The 21337-nt window shown below is 51.7% G+C and overlaps 1 protein-coding gene across 1 annotated transcript in view; it reads right to left on the minus strand.

The window, feature by feature from the left end:
• Positions 1 to 322: 322 nt before the first annotated feature.
• The window catches only part of LOC142906582 (dynein axonemal heavy chain 2-like), a 397319-nt gene continuing 376304 nt past the window's right edge, over positions 323 to 21337 (minus strand). Inside the window, exons 14-15 of the mRNA XM_076054728.1 lie at positions 10607 to 10792; positions 323 to 457 (exon numbers count right to left, since the gene is read on the minus strand). Coding sequence (XP_075910843.1) covers positions 323 to 457; positions 10607 to 10792 — 321 coding nt within the window. The remainder of the gene's footprint in view (positions 458 to 10606; positions 10793 to 21337) is intronic.

Consider the following 21337-nt stretch of genomic DNA (forward strand, 5'->3'; position numbering starts at 1 on the left):
GTCCTACACCATCCCCGGACGAACCATCCATGATGGCATCTTCCTGGTCAGGGACCTCATCACGGTGTCCCAGAGATTGGGCATCCCAATCGCGTTTATGGCTCTTGACCAGGAAAAGGCTTTTGACAGAGTGGACCACAAATACCTACAGGGAACCCTCAAGACCTTTGGCTTTGGGGATGCCTTTGTCCGAACAATCCGCCTACTCTACACCAAGGCGGAGTGCATGATCAAGATCAACGGCGCCCTCACTGCCCCGGTCAAATTCGAGCGAGGAGTGAGACAGGGATGCCCTTTGTCGGGCCAACTTTATGCCCTGGCATTAGAGCTTTTCCTGAGTCGCATAAGGTGGAGACTCAGCGGCCTGGTGCTCAGGGAACCAAGAGTCAAATTGGTCCTGATGGCATACGCCGACGACGTCCTCCTCATCCTGTGCTCCCTGGATGATGTTGCCCTGCTGCATGAGTGCCAGGAGGTTTTTCGAAAGCCTCCTCATCAAAAATGAACTGGCAAAAGTGCAGCGGCCTGCTGGTTGGAGCGTAGGACATGACCGAGTGTCCCGAGAAGGCAAAAGCCATCAATTGGAGCACAACATAGCTGCACCACCTGGGAGTGATCCTCGGACCAGAGGAGGAACCACCGCAGAGGAACTGGGTCGAGCTGGAGGAGAAGGTGAAGGAGCGGCTGGGCACCTGGAGTCGCCTGTGCAAGTTCCTCACCTTCAGGACAAAGACGTTGGTGGTGAACCAGCTGGTGACGTCCATGCTGTGGCACCGGCTTTTCTCTCTGCACCCCCCCATGAGCCTCGTCAACGCACTTCAGAAGCGAGTCCTCGACTTCTTCTGGTCGGGCGGAGGACACCGGGTTGCGGCTGGGGTCCTGGCCCTGCCACTGGACAAGGGCGGTCACGGGCTGGTGTGTGTGCGGAGTCAGCTGGCCACCTTCCGACTGCAGGCCGCGCAAAAGTTCCTGCACGCTGTCCCGGCACCGGCCTGGAGTATCACAGCCTCCTTCCTCCTGAAACAGCTGGGGGGTCTGCAGTGCTCCAAACAACTATTCTACATGGACCTGCAGGGCCCCACTGGGACAGCTGCCACCCTTCTACAGAAGCGTCCTGCAGACATGGAGCTCCCTCGCCGTCAGGAGGCTGAACCAACTGCGATCGGCCGAGGATCTGGTCTTCGAACTGATCGTCAGGAACCCACAGACAAAGCTGCCATCCACCACCGCCACCCCAGGCATGGAGAGGCGCCTCGCCAACGCACGGCTCACCAGGATGGGAGAGCTGGTGGAGCCTGAAACACGGGGCTGGTGGCTCGGACCAGCAGACATGGCCACAAAGACAGGGGGGCTGCAGTCGATCCGGGTGGCTGCCCGGATCCTGGCCGAAGACAAGGGGGCCTTCTCAGCGGCAGCAGGGAGAACGCCCCCCATCTGCGTTGGGGATGACGAGGCCCCTCTTGGTCCCCCTCCACCGGAGCTCTCAGTCGTGCCGCTGCGTCGCCAATGAGGACAAACGAAGGCAGATCACGACCTGTGCCGGCAGGAAGACCTACCGGAGGTGGCCTTCGCAAATGTAAAGAGGAAGGTGCTCTACTCCTACATGGTCCGGTTCCACCAACAGGACACCCTGAGGAGCCACAAGGACCATGCCTGGAGGAAAGCCCTGCCCTGCATCTCTCCGGAGAGGCCTCGCTGGAGGCAACTCTACTCCAGCCCGACATACAACCGCATCGGCGACCTCAGCTGGAGCATCGCCCACGGCACCGTCACCACCAATGTCTCCCTGGCACGCTTCACCGACACGTCCCCGGAGTGTCGGTTCTGCGGTAAAGTGGAGACGGTGGCGCACCAATACGTGGAGCGCAAGAGCCTGGACTCGCTGTGTTCAAGGTCCTGAGGAACATTCTTCTAAGGTTCAGCCTCCACTTCTCCCCGACGGTCCTCATCTTTGGATACCCGAAGGGCGACAGACCCCAACATCTTCAGGGGCTGGTCAACGTGCTCTTCGGCTACGCCAAGCTCGCCATATACAAGGCGAGGAAGGTAGCCCTGGAGGGGCAACGTCCAGCCAGCAGCCTGGGCATCTTCCGCGCTCTGGTCGGAGCCAGGGTGTGGCTGGAGTTCCGCCATGCGCGGCTGACCCACGCTGTGTCGGCCTTCAAGGAGCAGTGGGCGCTGGAGGAGGCCGTGTGCTCGGTGGCAGATGACGGAGAGCTCTGTATGCAGATCTAAGCTACCCGTCGGAGGCCGTTTGACTGTGGGAAGGGCTGCGTGCAGGTGCAGAACTTGTCGTAGTTATAAAAAAAAGGAGAGAGCGAGAGAGTGAGCGAGAGAGAGCGAAATGGAGTAGGAAGAGAGGGGGCAGAGAGAGAGGGGGGGCAGAGAGGGGGGTAGAGAGAGAGGAGAGGCAGAGAGGGGGTTAGAGAGAAAGGGAAGGGGTAAGGAGAGCAGAAAAAAAAAGAAAAAAATATTTTGTTGGGTCTTTCATTTAAAAGGGGGGTGGGTTTACATAAAGCAAAGCATAAAAAAACAAAAAAATGAAATGATGAACGGAGCAAAGTGCCGACTACACCGAGCATCTTCTTGCTTCCTCTGATCGTAAAAAAAGAGACAGAAAGAGAGAGAGCGAGAGAGAGAGCGAGAGAGAGAGTGAGAGAGCGAGCCAGACAGAAAGAGAGAGACCGGGAGAGAGCGAGCCAGACAGAAAGAGAGAGACCGGGAGAGAGCGAGCCAGACAGAAAGAGAGAGACCGGGAGAGAGCGAGCCAGACAGAAAGAGAGAGACCGGGAGAGAGTGAGCCAGACAGAAAGAGAGCGAGAGAGCGAGACAGACAGAAAGAGAGAGACCGGGAGAGAGCGAGCCAGACAGAAAGAGAGAGAGCGAGAGAGCGAGACAGAGAGCGAGAGAGAGCGCAAACCCTATAGAGAGCAAGCATGAGACTCTTGCTCTCTCTTGCTCTCCACTCAAATTCGCGTGACTCAATCTTGCCCAGAACTCGATTTATCTCTCTCTATCTCACTCTATCTCGAACTCAAATCAGTGTCTCTCTCTCTTGCTTCCCTCTGTTTGCCCTCGAGTCACCGTGCGTGTGTCTCTCTCCGCCACCCGTGTAGCCTGAACAAGCTATTGGGGCAAGTGCTGTCCGGGTCGAGTAGCAGCTACCTATGAAGGCCGGCAACTGTGGGTCATGAGAGGGGTGGGTGGCCAGCACCACACGTGCGTGTGTGTGAGTGTGTGTGCGCACGTGCGTGTGTGAGTGTGTGTGCATATGTGCGCGGGTGTGTGTGTACGAGGAACGGTGGTGGTGGTGGTTGCTTACGCCCACAACGAAAATGAACATCAGTGGAGGGATGCAGGCAAGGCCGATGAGTCAGGCGCCTTCTATGACCTCCTGTTATAGGTGCTGGCTAAAGTGGCCCCTCGGGATAGAGCCATCCTGTTGGGTGACTTCAATACCCGAGTTTGTCACGACGCTGACACCTGGCTCGGAAGGCATGGGCCAGATCAGCTCAATAACAACGGTAGGATGCTGCTAATCTTCGGTGCAGCCCATGGGCTTGTAATTACCAACACGCTGCTCCGGCATCAGCACATCCAAGCAAGAACATCTGCTGGACTACATAGTGACGGAACAGCGGATGCGGGCCCATTTCCTTGACACCAGGGACCTACCGTGCAGCTGATCTGCCTGCCCACTGACCATCGACTTGTTATCTGTAAGATGCGCCTGCCATTCAGTCACTCCGGTGGTGGGTGTACACCCAGGACCCCATTCAAACCCGCAGTGGCCTGGTCTCAGCTAGCTGATGAACGTTGCAAGCGAGGATTTCATAATCGCTTGCAGCTGGGGTTGGCGTCGTACCCCACCCCCCCTCCCCCTCCTTCTGATGCTGAGGGGAAATGGGTGAGGTTCAGGACTGTGGCCCATGCAGCTGCAAGGACTGCATTGGGTGCGCGGTTCACACCTTCCCAGCGACCCTGGCTGAAGGAGGAGGTGTTCCGGATAGCTGAGAGAAAACGACAGGCCCACTCCCCACGACATCCAACATCGGAGAACGAGGAGGCTTGCTGAAGCCCTTCGCTCGGAGCTGCATCGATGGGCGGCGGGCGCGGGTTGCCGAGGAGATGGAATCTGCCTCAGTGGCCCAGAATCACAAATCACTATTTAATTCCGTCCTGAAAGTTACTCGCAGCGCCTCGTCCATCGCCATCCTTAAGGGAAAGAACGGTACTCCGATCTCCGACCCCCAGGAGCTGGTCCGCAGGTTCGCAGAGCATTTTTGTGGAGGTCTTGGGGGAGGAAAACTTCCCTCAGCCGAGACAACATCATGGGGCAAGTTGGGGACGATCCCTGCTAGGCCTGCGGTGCCTCAAACATTGGCAGAGTGGTTGGCTGAGGTGCCGTCTGTGGAGGAAGTGCGGGGGAGATCCGAAGTCTGAGACCAGGAAAAGCGCCGTGCAGAGACGATCTCCCAGGCGAAATGCTGAGGGAGGGTGGCGTCTGTGTGCAGACTGCCCCACTTGAAATCATCACATCTGTCTGGACCACAGGACGGGTTCAGCAGGATTGGAAGAATGCCTCTCTTTAAGGGGGGGGGGGGGCACTTTAAGACGGGGCATCTCTTTTCTCAGTGTGCCGGGAAAGATCGTGGCAAGGATTATTCAACATCGCCTTGCCAGGCACGCTGATGAGAGGCTTGCGGAGCCCTAATGTGGTTTCAGACCAGCGCGGTCCTGCACAGATGCCATATTATCTGTCCGTCTGCTACAGCAGAGGTTTAGGAAATTCCAACAAGACCTACATCTCTGCTTTATTGACCTACTCAAGGCCTATGATACCATCAACAAGCCAGGCCTGTGGGCAGTTCTTCATGCTTTCGGACTCCCCGACTCTGGTCATGCGCACCGGTCAGAAACATTTAGGCTGGCCTGCCTACGATCCATCCTGGGTTTAACCAGACTGGATTGTGTGAGGAGCTCACAAATCCTTGAAAGATCTGGGCAGGGTCCCATCGGTGAGCTCCTCCGGCAGGCAAGGCTGCGATGGCTGGGTCATGTAGCCCGCATGCCCAGCCACCGCATGCCGAAACAGCTTTTGTTCGGCCGGATTGAGGGGGCTAAGCGGGCGCGGCACGGGCTAGAGAAGAGATGGAGTGATGTGGTACAGGAGGACGTGGAGCTGAGTGGACTTGCCGATGACTGGTACCAGCGGTGTCAAGATCGGCCTCTATGGAGGAGGCTCGTGAAGGATGCTACTGGGCAGTTGGAGGTAGTCGCCCTCCAACAACAACGGAGGGCAGAGGAGCGACGCTCAGAACAACGAGCGGAGCGCCGGGTGGCTAAAGCACAGCAGGTTGGCACAGTAGGGGGCACAGGTGGTGCATCAGCCAGTCATCTCAGTCAGTCGACCCGTGGCACCTGGGTCTGCCCCGTGACCTCCTGCCAGCGGGCGTTCGACACTTCACGTGGCCTCAGGGTGCACATAGCCTGGCACAAGCGTCGTGGTGACGTCACCGCCACTTAGTGGCGAATGGCGGTTGTTGTTGTTGTTGTGTAGTGTAGCGGTTAGCGCGCTGCGCTATGAACCTGGCGACTCGGGTTCGATTCCTGCTCACGGCCAACACCAGTGACGATAATCTGAACCGGTCCCGGGCCTCCCCTAGGTCGACTCAGCTTCAAATGAGTACCTGGTGTGGTGTGTAAACATTGCCACTAGGGAGACAAAGGCGGTCGGGCGTGGTGCTGGCCACCCACCCCCTCGTGTACCGTTCCGGCCTTCATAGGTGCTCGCTAACAGCACTTGCCCCTACAGTCTGTTAAGGCTATATGGGGGATCTTTGTTTGTCTTTGTGTTGGTGTGTATGTGTGTGTTTATGTGTCCTGGTCAAGGCCTATGATACCATCAGTAGGCCTGGGCTCTGGGTTGTTCTTCGTGCTTTTGGAGTCCCTGACTCTCTGCTCACGGTCATTAAGGACCTTCATGATGGTGAGCGGGCCCGGGTAAAACTACGTGGCCGGGAGTCAGAGCCATTCCCTGTACACCTTGGGGTGCGACAGGGATGTCCTCTGGCTCCCACATTATTTAACATCTATTTTGACCACGTAGTTCGTGAAGCCTTCAATAGCTGTACCGGGGGAATCTCCATTTGGTACAGACATAATGGGAGGCTAATCGATGCCCGGGTACGGTCAAGGGATGGCTCCCTATTGCTCAACCACGTTATGTATGCCGATGATTTGGTAATAGCTGCTCATTCAGAGGAGGAGTTGGAGACGCTGCTGCTGAGACTGGAGCGTGCCACTAAGAGATGGGGCCTTACCATCAGTCCCACCAAAACTAAGCACCTGCCTGGGTATTTTGTACCATCGGACACTCCACCACCACAACTCCCAATCGGTGATGGGGCAGTTGTGGAGAGAGTGGAGAGTTTCCCATACCTGGGCAGTGTGTTTATGACCAGCTCCAGTTTAACAGCAGAGGTCTCACTCCGAATCAGTCGAGCGGCAATACAGTATCTTTTCATCGGATGCGTAACGCTGTGTGGAAGCTACCTGGCCTGTCGCTCCGCACTAAGCTTCAGGTCTTCTCGGCCACGATCATTCCCTCCCTTCTCTACGCTTGCGAAACGTGGAGAGTGAGCGCGTGAATGAGTGAGCGTGTGAGTGAGTTAGCCTGTGGGTGAGTGAGTTAGCCTGTGAGTTAGTCTGTGAGTGAGTCTGTGAGTGAGTCTGTGAGTGAGTCTGTGAGTGAGTCTGTGAGTGAGTCTGTGAGTCTGTGAGTGAGTCTGTGAGTCTGTGAGTGAGCCTGCGGTTGCGCAATGCGTTGGAAAGCGAGTCGAGCGACACGGCGCAGTCAATTTTTGACATCGCTGAGCTGGCAAATATTCAGCAACGGTGGCTTGTGGCGGAGGACAAGAGTGGAGTGGTGGGGGGTGGCACCCCCTCAAGCCCCCCACCACCACCCCCTCCCCACTAGAGCTGTGTAACGCCATCACCACCGCTCCTCTTCGATGCCGCAAGGGCTCACTGTGGTGGTGGTGGTGGTTACCAAAATTGCGGTCCGGCAAGATTTCCACACCACACACCACTCACCACTCACCACACACCACACACCACTCACCACACACCACTCACCACTCACCACACACCACTCACTACTCACTACTCACCACACACCACTCACCACACACCACTCACTACTCACTACTCACCACACACCACTCACCACACACCACTCACTACTCACTACTCACCACACACCACTCACCACACACCACTCACCACTCACCACACACCACTCACCACACACCACTCACCACACACCACTCACCACACACCACTCACTACTCACTACTCACCACACACCACTCACCACACACCACTCACCACTCACCACACACCACTCACCACACACCACACACCACTCACCACACACTACACACCACTCATCACACACCACATACTACTACTCACCACACACCACTCACCACACACCACTCACCACACACCACTCAACTCTCCCCATGTCTCCCGCAGTTACTGCTCATGTGAATCTCTCTCCGACCAACCCCCCCCCCCCCTCTGCCAGATAGACACAAAGATCCCCCGGGTAGCCTCTAACAGACTGTTGGGGCAAGTGCTGTTGGAAGGTAGACACAGACAAAGATCCCCCGGGTAGCCTTCAACAGGCCGCTGGGGCAAGTGCGCCGCTGGCGAGCGGCACCGAAGGTGGGCAACCTCTAGCCCCGACCCAGAGCACCTCTGCCTAGCGCGGTTGGCTGCGTACGGCGCGAAAGAAGTTTCCACCTCCTCGTCATCATCACCACCTCCACGTCATCATCACCACCTTGGACTGCCCCCCTCCTCCCCCTCCTCTTCCCTCCACCCCTTCCCCCTCCTTCACATCCACCCCTACCCCCTCCTCCTCTTCCCCCTCCTCCTCCACCCTCCTCATCCTCCCCCTCCACCACCTCCTCCTCATCCTCCCCCTCATCCCCCTCCTCATCCCCCTCCTCCTCCTCTTCCCCCTCCACCCCCTCCTCCACATCATCTCCCTCCTCCTTCCCCTCCTCCTCCCCCTCCTCCACCCCCTCCACCTCCTCCACCCCCTCCACCTCCCCCACCCACTCCCGAGTCCGCTCTCTCACTCTGAAGTTCCTGCGTGCGTGTGTGCGTGCGTGTGCGTGTGTGCGTGCGTGTGTGCGTGTGTGTGTGTGTGCGTGCGTGTGTGCGTGTGTGTGCGTGTGTGCGCGTGCGTGTGTGTGCATGCGTGTGTGTGTGTGTGTGTGCGTGCGTGTGTGTGTGTGTGCGTGCGTGTGTGTGTGTGTGCGTGCGTGCGTGTGTGTGTGTGTGTGTACGTGTGTGTGTGTGTGCGATTCCCGCTGACGGCCGACGCCGCCGGCGACGATTATCTGAACCGGTCCCTGGGCCTCCCCTAGGTCGACTCGGCCTCAAATGAGTTACCCGGTGCGGTGCGTAGTAAACATCGCCACTGGGGGAGACAAAGGCGGCCGGGCGTGGTGCTGGCCACCCACCCTCCCCCCCAACTCGTGTGCCACAGTGCCGGCCTTCACAGGAGCTGCTGCTGCTGCTGCTGCTGCTGCTTACAGCACTTGTCCCAACAGCCTGTCGCAGGCTACACGGGGGATCTTTGCCTTTGGTCACGCACACACGGAGCAGGGCGACGTGTCAACCGGAGGACACCGAGCCAGTTGCGCCTGATTGGTTGAAACTCGGGGTTCGCGGCATGCTAACCGCTGCGCCACCACTCTCCGCATGCACACACACTCACACGCACACACTCACACGCACTCACACACACGCACACACTCACGTACATGCACACACTCACACGCACACTCACACGCACTCACGCACACACACACACGCACTCACACACTTACGTACACGCACACACTCACACACTCACACACGCGCACACACTCACACGCACTCACGCACGCACTCACACACACGCACACACTCACACGCACTCACACACTCACGTACATGCACACACTCACACACTCACACATTCACACACGCGCACACTCACCCACACACACTCACATACACAACAACAACAACCGCTATTCGCCACTAAGTGGCGGTGACGTCACCACGACTCTTGTGCCAGGACATGTGCACCTTGAGGCCACGTGGAGTGTCGAACGCCCGCTGGCAGGAGGTCACGGGGCAGACCCAGGTGCCACGGGTCGACTGACTGAGATGACTGGCTGATGCACCACCTGTGCCCCCTACTGTGCCAACCTGCTGTGCTTTAGCCACCCGGCGCTCCGCTCGCTGTTGTGAGCGTCGCTCCTCCGCCCTCCGTTGTTGTTGGAGGGCGACTGCCTCCAACTGCCCAGTAGCGTCCTTCACGAGCCTGCTCCACAGAGGCCGATCTTGACACCGCTGGTACCAGTCATCGGCAAGTCCACTCAGCTCCACGTCCTCCTGTACCACATCACTCCATCTCTTCTCTAGCCCGTGCCGCGCCCGCTTAGCCCCCTCAATCCGGCCAAACAAAAGCTGTTTCGGCATGCGGTGGCTGGGCATGCGGGCTACATGACCCAGCCATCGCAGCCTTGCCTGCCGGAGGAGCTCACCGATGGGACCCTGCCCAGATCTTTCAAGGATTTGTGAGCTCCTCACACAATCCAGTCTGGTTAAACCCAGGATGGATCGTAGGCAGGCCAGCCTAAATGTTTCTAACCGGCGAAGATGTTCCATTAGGGGGGTCCACGTTTCGCAAGCGTAGAGAAGGGAGGGAATGACCGTGGCCGAGAAGACCTGAAGCTTAGTGCGGAGCGACAGACCAGGTAGCTTCCACACAGCGTTACGCAACCGATGAAAAGATATTGCCGCTCGACTGATTCGGAGTGAGACCTCTGCTGTCAAACCGGAGCCGGTCATAAGCACACTGCCCAGGTATGAGAAACTCTCCACTCTCTCCACAACTGCCCCATCACCGATCGGGAGTTGTGGGGGTGGAGTGTCCGATGGTACAAAATATCCAGGCGGGTGCTTAGTTTTGGTGGGGCTGATGGTAAGGCCCCACCTCTTAGTGGCACGCTCCAGTCTCAGCACACCCACACACACACACTCACCCACACACTCACCCACACACACTCACCCACACACACTCACCCACACACACCCACACACACACACACTCACCCACACACACACTCACTCACACACTCACCCACACACACACTCACTCACACACCCACACACACACTCACCCACACTCACCCACACACACACACACACTCACCCACACACACTCACCCACACACACCCACACACACACACACTCACCCACACACACACTCACTCACACACACACCTACACACACACTCACCCACACACACACCCACACACTCACACACTCACCCACACTCACCCACACACCCACACACACACACTCACTCACACACACACCCACACACACACTCACACACTCACCCACACTCACCCACACACACTCACCCACACACACACTCACCCACACACACACTCACCCACACACACACACTCACACACCCACACACACACTCACACACCCACCCACACACTCACACACGCGCTCGCGCGCACCTGCATGGAGCGGTCGATGCGTCGCCGCACAGCCCTCAGGCGGTGCGCCTGCCCGGCGTGGCGCGGCAGCTCCGGCCTCAGCGACGGAGCCGGCCGCCGGCTCAGCTCCCGGTTGGCGTCGGCGACGTCGCCGGCCAGGAGGGCCCACACCTCCACCGCCTGACGGTCCAGCGTCCGCCTGATGGCCTGCCGCGTCGCAGAGGCGCGCAAACACAGGCGGACGCGCATGGGGGGAGAGAGACACACGCACACACACACAGGCGGACACGCATGGGGAGAGAGGCACACGCACACACACACAGGCGGACGCGCATGGAGAGAGAGACACACACACACACACACAGGCAGACAAACAGGGAGAGAGAGAGACGCACACACAGGCGGACACACAGGGAGAGAGATAGACACACACACACAGGCGGACACACAGGGAGAGAGAGACACACAGGCGGACACACATGGAGAGAGAGGCACACACACACAGGCAGACACACAGGGAGAGAGAGAGACGCACACACACAGGCGGACACACAGGGAGAGAGAGAGACACACACACAGGCGGACACACAGGGAGAGAGAGACACACACACACACACAGGCGGACACACAGGGACACACACACACCCACAGGCGGACACACAGGGAGAGAGGCACACACACACACAGGCAGACACACAGGGACACACACACACACAGGCGGACACACAGGGAGAGACACAGACACGCGCATGGAGCGGTGAGAACGACTTTCCCCGTGACGGCTATGATGATGACGATGATGACGACGACGATGACGATGATGACGATGACGACGACGATGCTGATGACTATGATGACTATGATGACGACGACGATGATGATGACGACGACGATTTTGACTATGATGACGATGATGAATCGTTTCCGATGGCCGGGGCACGCGTCCTAACTAAAGGGGGCCGCTATACAAGCTGCTAAGTGGGGGCCTTGCAACCTGCTACAGTTACATTTAAAAAAGAAAGACGTGTTCAATTGTATCCGACGGTCTAACACGCGGTAGGCTATCTGCGGCCAATATAATTCGTAATTCAGGTTGTTTAGATGGCGTGAGTATGTAAATGTTGTGTCGTTAAACCCGCCACCACCCGACGCTGCCAATCTAGTGAGGTTTCGTGTCACGTTCGCGGAACGTGGCACAATTCGTCACTGGTACAGCACCACACCGGTTGTGTGTTTGAGAGCAAAGCCACAATATTTACAATCATAGTGTAGTGTGTAGTGTATAGTAGTGTAGTGTATAGTAGTGTAGTGTATAGTGTAGTGTACACAATACACTACACTATAGACTACAGAACGTAGGACATTTCGTCACTGGTACAGAACCACACCGGTTGTGTGTATAGTGTATAGTGTAGTGTGTAGTGTAGTGTATAGTGTAGTGTGTAGTGTAGTGTATAGTAGTGTAGTGTATAGTGTAGTGTATAATAGCGTAGTGTATAGTAGTGTAGTGTATAGTGTAGTGTATAGTAGTGAAGTGTATAGTGTAGTGTATAGTGCAGTGTGTAGTGTATAGTGTAGTGTGTAGTGTAGTGTACTAGTAGTGTAGTATATAGTGTAGTGTACAGTAGTGTATAATGTAGTGTATTAATAGTGTAGTGTACAGCAGTGTACAATGTAGTGTATTAGTAGTGCAGTATATAGTGTAGTGCATAGCAGTGTAATGTATAGTGTACACTATAAACTACACTACTATACACTGCACTATACACTATAGAGCGTGGCCCAATTCGTCACTAGTACAGCACCCCACCGGTTTTGTGATGGAAAGCAAAGCCACAACATTCACAATCAGAGTGTAGTGTATAGTGTAGTGTATAGTGTAGTGTACAGTAGCGTAGTATAGTGTAGTGTATAGTAGTGTTGTGTACAGTAGTGTGGTATATAGTGTAGTGTATAGTAGCATAGTGTATAGTAGTGTAGTATATAGTGTAGTGTACAGTAGTGTATAATGTAGTGTATTAGTAGTGTAGTGTACAGTAGTGTAGTATATTAGTGTAGTGTATAGTAGCGTAGTGTATAGTAGTGTAGTGTATAGTGTAGTGTATAGTAGTGTACTGTATAGTAGTGTAGTATATAGTGTAGTGTATAGTAGCGTAGTGTATAGTAGTGTAGTATATAGTGTAGTGTATAGTAGCGTAGTGTACAGTAGTGTAGTATATAGTGTAGTGTATAGTAGCGTAGTGTACAGTAGTGTAGTATATAGTGCAGTGTATAGTAGCGTAGTGTACAGTAGTGTAGTATATAGTGTAGTGTATAGTAGCGTAGTGTACAGTAGTGTAGTATATAGTGTAGTGTATAGTAGCGTAGTGTATAGTAGTGTAGTATATAGTGTAGTGTATAGTATAGTAGTGTAGTGTATAGTAGTGTAGTATATAGTGTAGTGTATAGTGTAGTGTACAGTAGTGTAGTATATAGTGTATAGTAGTGTATAGTAGTGTAGTATATAGTGTAATGTATAGTAGTGTAGTGTATAGTAGTATAGTATATAGTGTAGTGTATAGTAGTGTAGTGTACAGTAGTGTAGTATATAGTGTAGTGTATAGTGTAGTGTATAGTGTAGTGTAGTATATAGTGTAGTGTATAATAGTGTACTGTATAGTAGTGTAGTATATAGTGTAGTGTATAGTAGTGTACTGTATAGTAGTGTAGTATATAGTGTAATGTATAGTAGCGTAGTGTATAGTAGTGTAGTATATAGTGTATAGTAGCGTAGTGTACAGTAGTGTAGTATATAGTGTAGTGTATAGTAGCGTAGTGTATAGCAGTGTAGTATATAGTGTAGTGTATAGTAGCGTAGTGTACAGTAGTGTAGTATATAGTTCAGTGTATAGTAGCGTAGTGTACAGTAGTGTAGTATATAGTGTAGTGTATAGTAGTGTAGTATATAGTGTAGTGTACACTATACACTACACTACAGACTGCAGAACGTGGCACATTTCGTCACTGGTACAGCACCACACCGGTTGTGTGCTGGAGAGCAAAGCCACGACATTCACAATCTGAGTACGACGTTTCGCCTGATGAAGCTGGTTCTAATTACTGGCGAAACGTCGTACTCAGATTGTAAATGTTGTGGTTGGCACTCCAACACACTGGAGTGCGGATCGGAGTTCGGACTGGAGTGTGGATCGGAGTTCGGATTGGAGTGCGGATTGGAGTGCGGATTGGAGTGTGTATCGGAGTTCGGATTGGAGTGTGGATCGGAGTGGAGTGTGGATCGGAGTTTGGATTGGAGTGCGGATCGGAGTTCGGATTGGAGTGCGGATCGGATTGTGGATCGGAGTTTGGATTGGAGTGTGGATCGGAGTGGAGTGTGGATCGGAGTTCGGATTGGAGTGCGGATCAGAGTTTGGATTGGAGTGCGGTCCCGGAGTTCGGATTGGAGTGTGGATTCGAATGTAGCCCGTCGCGCGGACTGGACTGTGGGCCGGAGCCTTGACCGGTGGAATGCGCCCAGCGGCATGGCGTTAATATCCGAGTGGGACATCGGCTCGTGCATCGCATTGGCAATATCAAATATAAATAAAAAATAAACTCTCTCCCCTCCTCCCTCCCCCTCCCCCACAGGTCTCGCCGCGTCCTGTGAGCTACAAATACAAACAAAGCGTTGAATAATAAAATTAATAAAGAATGCCCGCGCCCTGGGCCTGGACCAGGGCGGTCGATTTTTACTCCTCGAAAGAATTCCAGAGCGAAGGAAGAAGGAAAAAAAAACCCGGCACTTTCCGACAACGTACAGTGGAGGCTGTGGAAGAGTAGACCAAAAACTAAACTGAGTGGGTTTTTTTTTTAAATTTTACCAGATAGGATCGAACCCACGAAGCCCCTTGCATACCAGGCGAGGTAGTCAACATCTCCTAGACACCGTGATGATGATGATGATGAGAAAGATTCGAACTCCAAATATACAGCGGCAGCAGCAGGCATCGTCAGGGTCGTGATCGAACCCACGACGTCCTGTGTACCAGGCGAGGTAGTCAACATCTCCTAGCCACCGTGATGATGATGATGATGAGAGAGACACGCAGACTCCAAATATACAGCAGCAGGCATCGTCAGGGTCGTGATCGAACCCACGACTTCCTGTGTACCAGGCGAGGTAGTCAACATCTCCTAGCCACCGTGATGATGATGATGATGAGAGAGAGACACGCAGACTCCAAATATACAGCAGCAGCAGCAGGCGTCGTCAGGGTCGGGATCGAACCCACGAGCCTCCTACACAGAGGCCGATCTTGACACCGCTGGTACCAGTCATCGGAAAGTCCACTCAGCCTCGCGTCCTCCTGTACCACGTCGCTCCGTCTCTTCTCTAGCCCCGTGCCGCGCCCGCCTAGCCTCCTCTATACCAACCCACTACGCTACCACCGCCACAACTTACAAAACACGAGGTCAGAATGTCGAACGCAAACAAATTGATACGTTCGTATATATATTTGTGTGATAAGGTGGTGGTGGTGAGGGTGACGATTGCTTGCGCTGCGATCGAAACGTGGTGATTTGTTCTTATTATTTTTTTCTTCTACCTACGCGACTTTGCCAAAAGAAGCAAATGGCAGGGCAGGTCAACTTCTTAACGCTTCCAAATGAATGCCGAAATTAAAATTCCATGGCTAAAAAAATATATATTAAAAAATCAACATTTTTTTTTTTCAGCCGCTGTTAAGGCCGTGCGACTCCAATTACAGTGGACGTTTGAAAACCCCGGCGGCGACTAAAACCGGAACGCACCTCCAGCTCCAGAGCACCGCACCTTAGGGGGGCCGTCCATAAATGACGTCACGCGATTTTGGACGAATTTTGACCACGCCCCCCACCCCCGCCCCCCCTTCGTCACACGACGTCACAAAGAGTCAGACCCGCCCCCTCTCTCTCAAATATGACGTCACAAAGCTCTGCCACCCCCCCCCCCACCACCACCACCTCCTCCCCCAAAAAAAAATATGTTTCAAATCGCTTTAAAATATGGCTCTAGGGTTTGGTGTTACATGTTACTTATGTAGTTTATTGTTTAAAAAAATTCGGTCTCAGTCCCTGTGATCACTGTTACATTGCATTTATGGCTTTTATTTTGGTGATTTCGAAAACGTTTTTTTTTGGGGGGTTTTGGCCATGTTTTTGTTTATTGTAGTACGGAGTTAAGACCGATGGCCTTAATCTTAGTTGTCTTGTGGTTGTTGTGGTTGTTGTGGTTGTTGTTGTTGTTGATTGGATTTGCATCCCACTGGGATTTTTTGCACACCGCGCTAGTGGTGTACGGTGCTATTTCAGGAATATTTTGCTGGTTCTTTTTTTCCCCTGGATTGTCTGTTTGCACAGTCACACACAAAGTCACTTAAAGATACTTTTTCTTGTTCGTGTTGTTTTAGTTTTTGTTTGTTTGTTTGTTGCGGTTGCACTCCGATTCAAGAGCCGAATGGCTCGCAGGGCTGTACCAAAATTATTGGAATTAAATGGAACTATGGAGACTGTTGTCATTTTTGTTTTATTTAAAGCTTTCGTGACGGCTGGGATTCATATTCTTGGTTCTTTCGGTAAAGTCACCACCACGTTAGAAGGGAAACAATAAAATTATAAAAATAAAAAAACAACACAATTCTATTATTATTTTATTGTTTCCCTTCTAACGTGGTGACTTTACCGAAAGAACCAAGAATACTTTTTCGATTTAAAGCTTTCATGACTGCAAGGATTCATCTTCTTTGGTTCTTTCGGTAAAGTCACCACCACGTAGAGTGAGAATTAAATAATAAAATAAAACAATGAAATTCTCACGACGTTTCGGCCATCACACCAGTAGCCGAAACGTCGTGAGAATTTCATTGAATTTCGATTTAAAGCTTTCGTGACTGCAATGATTCATATTCTTTGGTTCTTTCGGTAAAGTCACGTAGAATGAGAATAAAATAATAAATTGATAAAATAAAATAACACAATCATATTCTCACGACGTTTCGGCCACAACACAAGCGGCCTTCATCAGGTGAAGGGACGAGACTGTCTGGTAGCTCTCCTAGTAGGTAGCTGTCCTACCAGACAGTCTCGTCCCTTCACCTGATGAAGGCCGCTTGTGTTGTGGCCGAAACGTCGTGAGAATATGATTGTGTTATTTTATTTTATCAATTTAGAATTTCATTGCTTTATTTTATTGTTTTATTCTCATTCTACGTGGTGGTGACTTTACCGAAAGAACCAAAGAAGAATACTATTGTCGTTGTAGCTGCGTACTTAACGTGGTGTCGCTGCACTCGGATGTTGCAGGAGAAAACATTTATTTAAAAAAAAAATCTATTCAATTAAGTAGAACTTAATAAATAAACACAGACAGCACGTCTATGTTTATTTATAAAGTTGCGCATTTTCACGCGACGTCAAATTTCTCAAAACACCCTCTCCCCCCCCACCCCCACCCACCACCACCTCGTCACACATCGTCACGAATGTCTGACCCCCCCCCCACCCACCCCGCCGCCGTGACGTCATTTATGGCCGGCCCCCTAAAATGATTTGAGTGTGCGATTAACGCGATGGCACAGCGGCACCGCGTCAGCTGTTTCGCGACGTCGTTGCGTCCACCAATCGCTCGCGGCCGAATGCCTTGCGAGGCGTTTCGGGCTATTGCTTTTGCGCTACAAAAAAAAAAACCCACTCGCGTCAACGCAGCGCTGCAGTTGCATGCGGCGCTGTGTTTTGTGACATTTTTTTTTGCTTGCCAATATCTCTCCCCCAACCCCCCTCCCTCCCCCCCTCCCCCCATTACATTCAGCTAATTAATAATTGTGAACGACCGGACGGTCTCCTCGGCAAGGGAGAGAAAAACTTGTGACATTTTTTTGAAACGTCCATTGTGCCCTCTCTCTATCTAGAGCCAACCGGGCAATTCGAACCCCGCTGCGTCCTCTGCCCATCGTTCCTTTCGTCGGCACGTCGGCAAAATTATGTTCGAGTCAGCATTTCCCTGCTGCTTTTTTTTCTTTGCCAACACCGCCTCCTATTTCAGATCGCTTGCTACTCAGGGCGAGCGGCAGCACACCACGAGGCCAGTCTCAGAGCGCACAGGGCCCAGAAGTAAATTGAGATTCACATCGTTGGACATCCTTTGCCGGTACCAAAATGTAAATATTAGGGGGAATCTGTGTGGGGTGGGTGGGTTTCCTGTAGACACATTTCCTACTTGAAACCTGATTCCCACCACCACCACCACCCAGCTCAAAAGAATTCTCTCATCGAAACTTTATACCAGAGGGCTCATTGCATTTCGGACCAACACCACCTGACCAGTGAATTAAAACATGTACACCTGGCCCTCAAAAGGAATGGATTCTCTGACCGTACCATCCGCCAAGCTGTTTCTCCCTCCATACAGAAACAACCACTTGATACTCCGGTGAAAACCATCACACTACCATATATAGCAGGCGTTACTAAAAAGATTTCCAAAATTCTAAACAAACACAAGATCCAGGTCCGGTTCAATACGGTACACAAAATTCGTGATCTGATCCCATCCGTGAAGGATGTCATTCCTGACTTACAGTACCCCGGGGTTTACAAAATGAGTTGTACCTGCGGTGATTGCTATATCGGGGAGACGAAGCGACATGTTTCTGACCGAATTCGCGAGCACAAATCAGATTTGAAACACGGCAGAACGAATTCTTCTGCCGTAGCTGATCACTGTTACAACGCTGTGGGTGATCACGATATAATTTTCTCCGATACCAAGGTTCTTTGCAAACCCACGGGTTTTTATCAGAGATTTGTTCACGAGGCAAATTCAGATTTACAAACACAGACACAATTTCAACCGAGAAGATGGTTTCAAATTAAGCAACCATTGGAAAGATGTTCTAAATCGAACCAAACATTAAACTAATTTTCAATGGTACAGTATATTTTTTCAAGTAGTGGTACCCCAAACTTTCGCAGCTCTTAAAATTCCCCTTTCACACTATCGAAGTGTATACCCAGTTGCTGTTAATAGCTCAGCTTATTGAAGAATATATTGAGTAAATTTATTATATTGATGTAATTTAGACTCAGTTTTTTCACATCGGTTTACTGTATGATAGTTGGGTAGTGCAGCCCCTTTGGCGTCCATGTACTAGGTGCCTCTGTGGATGTGTAAACTTTGACTTTAACATAGCTATTTCTGTGACCAGTCACAAGCTAATCCCTCAGCTATTTCAATGCAAAATTCTCCTGTTTGATATGTAAACTCCTTTGTCAAGGTGCCTCACTTCTCTCACCCAGCTTAAAAGACGCCACGAATCTTAGCAGCGTTCATTGAAGCTCTGTCGTCCCGACAGTTCTGTTCCTTCACCTGAAGAAGGCTACTTGTGTTGTGGCCGAAACGTCGTGATTTTTGTTGTTTTATTTTTTAAAACAACAAAAATTTGAAGCTTTCGTGACTGTAGTGTATAGTATAGTATATAGTGTTGTGTATACTAGTGTATAGTAGTGTAGGGTATACTAGTGGGTAGTAGTGTAGTGTATACTAGTGTATAGTGTAGTGTATGGTGGTGTATAGTAGTGTATAGTGTAGTGTATAGTGTAGTGTACTGTATAGTCTAGTGTATAGTGTAGTTTATAGGGTAGTGTTATGTGTACTGTATAGTGTAGTGTATAGTGTAGTGTACAGTGTAGCATAGATTATTGTGTAGTGTATAATGTAGTGTACAGTAGTGTATAGTAGTGTATAGTGTAGTGTATAGTGTAGTGTGTAGTGTAGTGTGTAGTGTAGTGTGTAGTGTAATAATGTAGTGTATAGTGTAGTGTATAGTAGTGTAGTGTATAGTGTAGTGTAGAGTGTAGTATATAGTTGTCTATAGTGTAGTGTCTGGTAGTGTATAGCGTAGTGTATGGTGTAGTGCACAGCGTAGTGTATAGTGTAGGGTATAGTGTATAGTGTAGTGCACAGCGTAGTGTATAGTGTAGGGTATAGTGTATAGTGTAGTGTACAGCGTAGTGTATGGTGTAGTGCACAGCGTAGTGTATAGTGTAGTGTATAGTGTAGGGTATAGTGCATAGTGTAGTGCACAGCGTAGTGTATAGTGTAGTGTATAGTGTAGTGTACAGCGTGGTGTATAGTGTAGTGTATAGTGTAGTGAATAGTGTAGGGTATAGTGTATAGTGTAGTGTATAGTGTAGTGTATAGTGTAGGGTATAGTGCATAGTGTAGTGCACAGCGTAGTGTATAGTGTAGTGTATAGTGTAGTGTACAGCGTGGTGTATAGTGTAGTGTATAGTGTAGTGAATAGTGTAGGGTATAGTGTATAGTGTAGTGTATAGTGTAGTGTATAGTGTAGGGTATAGTGCATAGTGTAGTGCACAGCGTAGTGTATAGTGTAGTGTATAGTGTAGTGTACAGCGTGGTGTATAGTGTAGTGTATAGTGTAGTGAATAGTGTAGGGTATAGTGTATAGTGTAGTGTATAGTGTAGTGTATAGTGTAGGGTATAGTGCATAGTGTAGTGCACAGCGTAGTGTATAGTGTAGTGTATAGTGTAGTGTACAGCGTGGTGTATAGTGTAGTGTATAGTATAGTGTATAGTGTAGGGTATAGTGTAGTGCATAGTGTAGTGTACAGCGTGGTGCACAGCGTCATGTATAGAGCATCTGAAAAAGCGCGCGATGCGGTGACCGCCAGCCAACAGCCGCCACCGCCGGGGGCCGCCGTGAACGGGCGGACGGACGGGCGGAAAGGTAAAACCATCACGGAGCTGTTAGGTGCATCGGCCTCGACGGAGGAATAGCGGGAGGAGGAGGAGGAGGAGGAATGCGATCGCAGTTCTACCTAGCGGAGCCTTCCCTTCCGGACGCGCCCGCAAAAAGTTGAAGAATCACCCACCCCTGTGCGGCCTTCATAGCGGCACCTATGAAGGCCGGCGAAGACAAAGACAAAGAGCCCCCCCCCCCCCCCAGGGTAGCCTTCAACAGACTACCGGGGCCAAGTGTCCTTTTAGTAGCAAGCAGCAGCAGCAGCAGAGCCGATGACGATGGACGCGGAGAAAGATCCACCGTGTAGCCTCTGACAGACTGTGCGGGCAAGTGCTGTGAGTAGGAGCTGTGAGTAGCAGCGGCACCGATGAAGGCTACCGGCACTGTGGCAAACGAGGGGGTCGGTGGCCAACACCGCGCCCGACCGCCTTTGTCTCCCCAGTGGCGATGTTTTTACGCACCACACCACGTACTCATTTGAGGCTGACTCAACCGAGGAGAGACGCCGGGACCGGCTCAGGTAATCGTCACTGATGTTGGCCGTGAGCGGGAATCAAACTCGGCTGGCTACACTACTGCTCCCCCACTCTCGGCAGAACAGGGGGAGTCCATACAAACCACACAGACTCACTCACACACCCACTCACTCAATTACACACTCACTCAGACACATTCACTTACTCACACACTCACTCACACACTCAATCAGACACATTCACTTACTCACACACTCACTCAGACACACGCTCATTCACACACACACTCACACACTCACGCTCATTCACAAACTCACTCACTCACACACTCACTTAGACACTCACTCACACACTCACTCACACACTCACTCACTCATTTACACACTCACACATTCACTCAGACACATTCACTTACCCACACACTCACTCAGACACTCACTCACACACTCAATCAGACACATTCACTTACTCACACACTCACTCAGACACACGCTCAT

This window comes from Petromyzon marinus, chromosome 67, assembly GCF_048934315.1.
Source record: "Petromyzon marinus isolate PM22_M1 ecotype Great Lakes invasive population chromosome 67, UKy_Petmar_22M1.pri1.0, whole genome shotgun sequence".
NCBI classification, from domain to species: Eukaryota; Metazoa; Chordata; class Hyperoartia; order Petromyzontiformes; family Petromyzontidae; genus Petromyzon; species Petromyzon marinus.